Genomic DNA, 7,265 nt, shown 5'->3' with positions numbered 1-7,265 from the left:
AACAAATAATACAGTAGCAAGTACAAGATATCATCACAACAAGGACTATTTTTATGCCTCTAATTATGAAAATAAACTCGAGCAAAATTATTAAAGTGTACAAAAATTGAACAAAAATAGATGGTGATCAAATGTAGGCAATGAATAACTAATTAAAACCAAAAAAATACTAGAACAAACTGGAAAAATAGTAACACAAAGTTTCAAATATGAGATATCAAGCTACAACAACTATCCTTCTAATATGTGAACTCTAGTAGTGATGCTAGCATTTTTAATTTTTTTTATTGAAGCATTTATATATAAATTACATTGCACAATTTGAGATTCAATCCCAGGAACCTCCATACAAACACCCTCTCATACCGCCTTATGGCAACTTGAGCTAGACTTAAGGGGTGTAGTGATGCTAGATTGATGTTGCAGCAACAAAACTATTTAATAGTCAAGAATTCTAATTGATTTCATAGGCTTCCATCGAAGTCACTTCAATCATTTAATTATTTGACATATGTTAAATATAATTTAACTTCAAGGATACAATTTTAAGAATCATTTCGATAGGATTATGGATGGTAATAATATTTATCACTACAATAATGAAATAAAAAATTCAAGCATATCCCATTGAAAATGTTTGTCAATTAATTTCAACTTTTTCAGAATTTAAAATCAACCAAATTATCTACTAAAACTGATGAATCAAATTTCAAAGAGTAACCAAAATAAATATTTGAATAAATAAACCTTATATTGCATTACCATCAATATTGAAGTCCCAAGATAATAAAATAACGGCCTTCTCTCTCTTCGAAAGCTCTAGTAGGGTTTCGCTCGATTTTTAGTTTGTTAAGTTAGGCTATGGCGGGTCGAGGCCTTCTCATTCTTCAATAGTTCTGATAATTCAATTAAGAATTATACAAATTTTTTCTTGTATTTGCCTTTTTTATTTTGATTGGGAAATTTCAATTTTTGACCCTAATAAAATACCCCATTTCAAAATATATACCCTCCACTAATTTATACAAATTAATTCCACTATTACTCATTTGTACCCAAAATACCCCTCAAATTTAATTTTCCTATTCACACTCTCTTTCCGTCTTTCCCTCTCTTTCACTCTCTCTCTCTCTCTCTCTCTCTCTCTCTCTCTCTCTCTCTCTCTCTCTCTCTCTCTCTCTCTCTCTCTCTCTCTCTCTCTCTCTCTCTCTCTCTCTGTCGTTCCATCTCTCTCTCTGTCGTTCCATCTCTCTCTCTGTCGTTCCCTATCCCTCTTCGACATCGACCCAACATCACGACCCACTCCGGCCATCCACCCACGTCCCCGACCCACTCCGGCCATCCACCCACGACCCCGACCCAACCACGAACCACCACGGACCACCACCACGACCCAGTGACCACCACGAACCACCACGAACCATCACGGACCACAAAACGTCGCCACCACCACCACCCGTGATCGTCGACACCGAACAGAGGCCTTCGCCACCACGAGCAGTACCCGTCGCCACCACCACCCGTGATCATTAAAAGGTAATGTTTATGTTTTGAGAAAAAAATACATTTTTCATAGATTTGGATGCCAATTATTGCATGTTGTTGAGATTAGTGGATTTTGTGTAGCATTTGTGATCTTTAGGTGTAGTGTTTCAATGAAATCTGTGTAAATTACAGGGTTGTCGATGACATGTCAATAGGTTATCGATAGGATGTCGATAGATTGAGTGTCTGTTTGAATGTTACTGTATTTTGTATGTCGATAGGATATCGCTTGTATGTCGATAGGATGTCGACTGGTATTTTAAGAGTATTTTTGCCCTATATTGTCGACGACTTATCGACAGTATGTCGATGGTATGTCGATTAAATGAACATGTTGATTGTTAGGTTGTATTGTCGACTGAATGTCGACTGTATGTCGACAGTATGTCGATATATTGTGAAATTGTTATTTATTTGAATTGTCGACTGAATGTCGACAGGATGTCGACATTTTGTCGACATGAAAGTATTTTCTCTGCTTTTGATAATGTCGACATAATGTCGAGGGTATGTCGACATAATGTCGACATGTTTGTTTTGAAATTTTTGTGTGCTTACTGTTAGATAATGTCGACTGAATATCGACATGATGTCGATGTTATGTCGACAATTTTAAATTTTTCTAGCAGCTTTATTTATTTGTTTTTTTGTTTTTTCAGATGGCTCCCAGACTCATTATTCCAGCACCCGAGCATTTCACTGGCCGCGTCACATATAGGGGCACTGGAATTTTTGCAAAAATTAAAGCTCGGTTTGAGGAGTTCAACCTTAATAACACGGCGAAGGAAAGCCGTTTCGGGAGCTTCTGGAATGCCGTACCACTGACATTCTCCTCGGTGTTATTTCACCAGCTGATGCTCCACAAAATGAAAGTGGGTGCTCAGGAGGAGTTGAGGATGAGGTTTTATGTTGGTCGGAAGGAGGTCCGATTCGGGGTGCTGGAGTTTGCACTCATTACGGGTTTGGACTTCTCCTCGGGGCCAACAGAAGAGGAGAAGGCTGCGCAGGTCGCGCGCTCGGGGTCAGACCGATTGATCAACAAATATTTCAACCGGTCTGATAGTGTGAAGACAGAAGCACTCCAACTTCAGTTCACAACCGCGAGCCGGAAGACTTGTACAAGCTCGGCTTGTGCTTGTTTGTGGAGTCAGTGCTTCTGGGCCGCGAGGCCAACGCGCTGATCACGCCTCACATCATTAGATATGTGGAAGACCTCGAGTTCTTCTTCCGGATTCCTTGGGGGAAGCACTCATTCGCCAGACTCATGCACTCGCTTCAGAAAGACATGTTGAAACAGAAGGCCAACTACGAGAAGAAGCTGAGTTCGGATGTTCAGCACGAATGCAAATACACAGCATATGGCTTCGCACCTGCAGTCCAATATTGGGCGTACGAGGCCATTTTGGAGGTTGGCAAGAGGTATGGCACGAACCACGGGATTCGGTTCCCCAGGATGCTTAGCTGGACGAGCAAAGGCGATATTGGGAAGAAAGACGTCAGCGCATTATTTTCTAGACGGGTATGATTTTCACTTATGTTCTGAATAATTATTTAACATAAATGCTTGTAATAAATGCTAAATGGTTTTATTTTGATATTTGTTAAACCATAAACGTAATGCGGAAGTGGTGAAGGGGCTACTTCCACGGACAGAGGAGGAGGCATTTGTGAGGACAATATCTTACGATGGTGTGGAGAACCTGGTTGATGATGCTGTGGATGACACAGAGGCTGAGGCAGGTAGTCAGGTACCAGAGACTCAGGTCCCAGACACTCAGGAAAGAGACACTCAGGTACCAATTTCTGGAACTTTTTTTTATGTCTTTATTTTTTATTATTTTTTTTATATAGTGGAGGGTATATCGTATGCTTACCGTATTTTTTTGATATATATTTTTTCGTGCCACCGCCGAACCTCGGCCCGGTGCACCATTCCGCATCGGGCGTTCGGGGTGCCGAGTACACTGATTTAGTGGCTCGGTTGGATAGGATCGAGGGTGACACTCAGGGTCTGTATGCTGCTCATGTCGAGCTGAAGAAGGCATACGAGACCAGCCATGTAGAGCTGAAGGGTGGTCAGAACGTAATTATGGAGCAGCTCAGACACATATTGGCTATGTTGAATCGTCCGCCAACGATAGCTTCAGCACCGGAGGCCCCAGCAGATCCATCTACCCCACCACCAGCTTCTTCACCCCCAGTAGAAGAGGATGAGGTCTTCCCCGACGATTACGATCCTTATGAGGGAGCTCCAGCGACTCCGATCGAGGCACAACCTCTTATCCATGTACATGACACCGAGTCGCAGGGTGAGATTCTGTCCATAGAGGCACAACCTGCAGTGGTTAAGAGTCGGAAGAGGAAGAGAAAGCCTCCTGTATGGTTCGGTGACTATACGGAGATGAAGAGGAGACATAGGCCCTCTTCGACTTTTGATCCCCTGGAGCCACCGGATGAGAAATTGTTAACCACTTTCCGAAAGTGGTGTGTTGGACTCATTCCGAACCACCGACTTCGGGATTTGAGAAGTGGTGATTACGGTCCAGGATTCTTTTGGATAATGCTCACACCAAAGGAATGGCTTACAGATGACGTAAGTAAAGTATTTTATAATATTACTTCACTTTACAACTTTATGTGCAATTAATATATTTTTTTGTGTAACTGACATTTCCGTTTATATGCAGCATATAGATGCAGCAATGCATATGCTGAGGAGGCGACGCACCGACTATCCACTGACATTTCCTCAGAAGGATATCATTCTGTCCACATTCGTGACCGCCATGATCAGCAGTGCATGGACGAGCCACAAGGGTCCGAGGAAAAACTTTAAATGGGAGGAATATATCCTGGACTACTGCACAGGGTTTCATAAGGTATTGTTTTAGTAAGATTTTAAATGTTAATTGTTTGGGAAGATTATTATGGTTTGTTAATTGTTTCGTTGTTCTCTGTAATTACTCGGTACACACTCTAACCTCAACAATGGTCCTGCTACGGGTTCATCGACTGCTAAATCATGGTCATCGTCCATATTCAAATCTACAATAGGATCATTATTGTAGAAGGGTGTATCGAACTCTTCAAACTGATGAAATCCTGTCGCTTCTTGTTCTTGCCCTACATTGGTCGGAACATCAAAATTGGTCGGAACCTCTAAATTGGCCGGAACCTCCTCATTCACACCAATCCCAACATCTGTTTCGGGAACGCAAGACCCTACCACACTTCGAGGGAGAGGATTAGTAGGCGGCGTAGGCTCCGAATTCCCAACTTTTCTCACCTTGGTCACGAATAATGGCATAAACTCTGTATTTGACATTGTTGCCCTCATCTCTAAAAACGTTCTCAGTTGGCGTTCTCTCTTAATAACCTCTGGCGCAACCATTTTTCCCTTCATGTACAAGGAACAAATCTCCAACTTTAAATCATACGCTACCGGATCAACTTCCAACTCTTCATATAAAATTTGTCGCAGTTCTTGTAGGGTTGTCTCGGTTGTAACTGTCAACGTCAAGCTGCTATTTGCTTTGTAGATCCAATTATAATTCTCACATAACCAAACACCATCGTACGATACAACAAGGAACACTTTGTCTCCTGCAATTGCAAACCAAAAAAACAAGGTGAGTAAAGGAAAAAACACCAAAAAAAAAATAAAAATCGGCATCCCATCGATATCAATAGACATAATGTCGAGAAGCACAATTGTGTCGACATATTATCGACATACAATCGACAACAACAACAACCATGCTCGTCATCGACATACTATCGACATACCATCGACATTCAATCGACAATTAAAAACGGTTGCACATTAAATGTTAATAAATTTTACATACGTTCCCAACAACCCTTCCCAACTGAAACGTTGCATGTCAGACATGTGTCCTATCGACAACATATCGACATGAAGTCGACATGTCGTCGACAAATGTGTTAGCAGTGACACTAAATTGGCATGTTGTCGATAAGATGTCGACATAGTATCGACATTCTGTCGACAAATACGCCATTTCATGCGTTTTCCACTGTCTGATTACGCATTTAATGACCATTAAATTTTCATACATTCCCAACATTTTTACTGCTCTATAAAAGCAAAGGGAAATCTTATTCATAAGTGCTCTTGTATTCTACCTATCTCTTACTCTTAAAAATTTCTCTTATTCTCTTAAGTTTGAAATATGGCCCCAAGAAAGAACGGCAAATTCCCCATCCTAACTCCTGAGGAGCCGGGTGAGCCTGATGTTGGCATAGTTACTCCTGCAATGCAGAAAGTTTTGGACGCCGCTCGAGCTTTCGAAAGAGAGCGAAACGGTAACGAGTTCAGGTTCATGCAACTTGAAAGAGAATTTTGCAAAACTGGTGTATGGCCGGCTCCACCACACAGGTTCCGAAGGATGCCGTCGTTGCAAACTGGGCATCTTCAACGGTAAACCGGTGAAGCCTGGAACATTATGCAAGTATTGCAAGGCTCACCCACAAGCCAAAGAATTTAAAAAATAATAATTTCTTATGTTATGGGTTGTGGGTTTTATTTAATGTTTTTTTTTTTTTTATGAACTTTTATTTTCTGTTTTTTTTTTATGTTTTTTTTTTGTTATTTTTAATGAACTTTATTTTCTGTCAATGTTATGTTTATGTTTATGTTTTATCCACGGTATTTTTCCATTGCATCGATATTTTGTCGACATCATGTCGACAAAATATCGACAACTTCTTAAAAACAACAAAAATGCTTGTTGTCGACATTCTGTCGACAAACATGTCGACAAAATGTCAACAAATAGTTAATCCCAAAGTTGGTTGCATGATGTCGACAACATGTCGACATAACGTCGATAATGGTCGTCACTGACCTTTCCTTTATAATCATCGACAAACCATCGACATATCATCGACATATCATCGATAACACTGGAAAACCCAGAAATCGACTGAAAACCAGATCTGCCAGATCTCAACAATTTCAGACCAAAAAACAGCAGTTCCAACAATAAACACACGTATAACAATTTTAAACTACATAAAGTCAAACAAAATACTTAAAATGCAACTTACCCATTATAATGGTGTAAGATTCTTGAGTGATGTTGTATTGTGCTTCGGTTTTCCACCAACACCCACCGAGAAAACAACCATGCAACAGCAAATAAAGAGAGTGGGACGGATAGAGGGAAATTTTTTCATAAATTTTTCAATTTTTTCCTAGAGAGAGAGAGTGGTGCACGAGAGAGAGGGAAGAGGGAAGAGAGAGAGAGAGAAATACACTTTCAGATTTTAGCTTTTTTTTTTTTTTTTAAAAAAAAAAGGGTAAAATGGGAAGTTCATGTAATTAATGGACTAAATTTGTACAAATTATAAAGGGGTATAAATTTTGATATAGGTTGTATTATTAGGGTCAAAAATTAAAATTTCCCTTTTGATTTATCTTTTTGTTTCAGTGAATGAAGAATTTGATGAAAAGTCAACGCCTCGTCTCCTAAATATTAAATGTCTCAAATTTAATATTCATTTACACAAATAATAACTGTATAAGGTGGTATACTTTCTAAATTATTTTATAGTATTTTTTACATATGAAAAAATTATATAATTTTTAACTTACGTCTCCAAGAAAGAAAAAATAAAAGAAAATATACATTTATAACTTGAATTAAGAATTATACGAGTTTTTTTTTTCTTGTCTTAATCTTTATGTTTTTTTTTTT

At 39.4% G+C, this 7,265-nt stretch overlaps 2 protein-coding genes and 1 long non-coding RNA gene across 3 annotated transcripts; 2 read left to right on the top strand and 1 right to left on the bottom strand.

Annotated features, from left to right (window-relative positions):
- The first annotated feature begins 1,232 nt into the window (after positions 1-1,232).
- Positions 1,233-2,388, top strand: LOC133035659 (uncharacterized). The gene is made up of 2 exons (XR_009686795.1): positions 1,233-1,536; positions 2,205-2,388. It is a non-coding gene; the product is annotated as an uncharacterized LOC133035659 (long non-coding RNA).
- Positions 2,389-3,231: 843 nt separating this feature from the next.
- On the top strand, positions 3,232-4,381 carry LOC133035955 (uncharacterized). Its single transcript, XM_061112407.1, has 4 exons — positions 3,232-3,293; positions 3,397-4,138; positions 4,233-4,322; positions 4,370-4,381. The coding sequence occupies exons 1-4, from the start codon at positions 3,232-3,234 to the stop codon at positions 4,379-4,381; spliced, it is 906 nt and encodes a 301-aa protein (XP_060968390.1).
- On the bottom strand, positions 4,378-6,965 carry LOC133035954 (uncharacterized). The gene is made up of 3 exons (XM_061112406.1): positions 6,616-6,965; positions 4,527-5,148; positions 4,378-4,405 (listed from the first exon to the last, which is right to left on the bottom strand). The coding sequence occupies exons 1-3, from the start codon at positions 6,617-6,619 to the stop codon at positions 4,378-4,380; spliced, it is 654 nt and encodes a 217-aa protein (XP_060968389.1). The 5' UTR covers positions 6,620-6,965.
- Between the last annotated feature and the right edge of the window lie 300 nt (positions 6,966-7,265).

Source organism: Cannabis sativa, chromosome 3, assembly GCF_029168945.1.
Source record: "Cannabis sativa cultivar Pink pepper isolate KNU-18-1 chromosome 3, ASM2916894v1, whole genome shotgun sequence".
Classification (NCBI taxonomy): domain Eukaryota; kingdom Viridiplantae; phylum Streptophyta; class Magnoliopsida; order Rosales; family Cannabaceae; genus Cannabis; species Cannabis sativa.
The sequence above is the reverse complement of the archived record's forward strand: the minus strand, read 5'-3'. Positions and strand labels throughout refer to the sequence as shown.

What these genes read in the sequence shown, in the direction of transcription:
- LOC133035955 (XM_061112407.1), top strand. Translation starts at nt 3,232, where the DNA reads ATGGTGTGGAGAACCTGGTTGATGATGCTGTGGATGACACAGAGGCTG. An exon ending in AGGCTGAGGCAGGTAGTCAG is followed by an intron (nt 3,294 to 3,396) that starts GTACCAGAGACT and finishes TTTTTTATATAG; the next exon opens with TGGAGGGTATATCGTATGCT. An exon ending in AGGAATGGCTTACAGATGAC is followed by an intron (nt 4,139 to 4,232) that starts GTAAGTAAAGTA and finishes GTTTATATGCAG; the next exon opens with CATATAGATGCAGCAATGCA.
- LOC133035954 (XM_061112406.1), bottom strand. An exon ending in GTAGCAGGACCATTGTTGAG is followed by an intron (nt 4,406 to 4,526) that starts GTTAGAGTGTGT and finishes AACCCTGTGCAG; the next exon opens with TAGTCCAGGATATATTCCTC.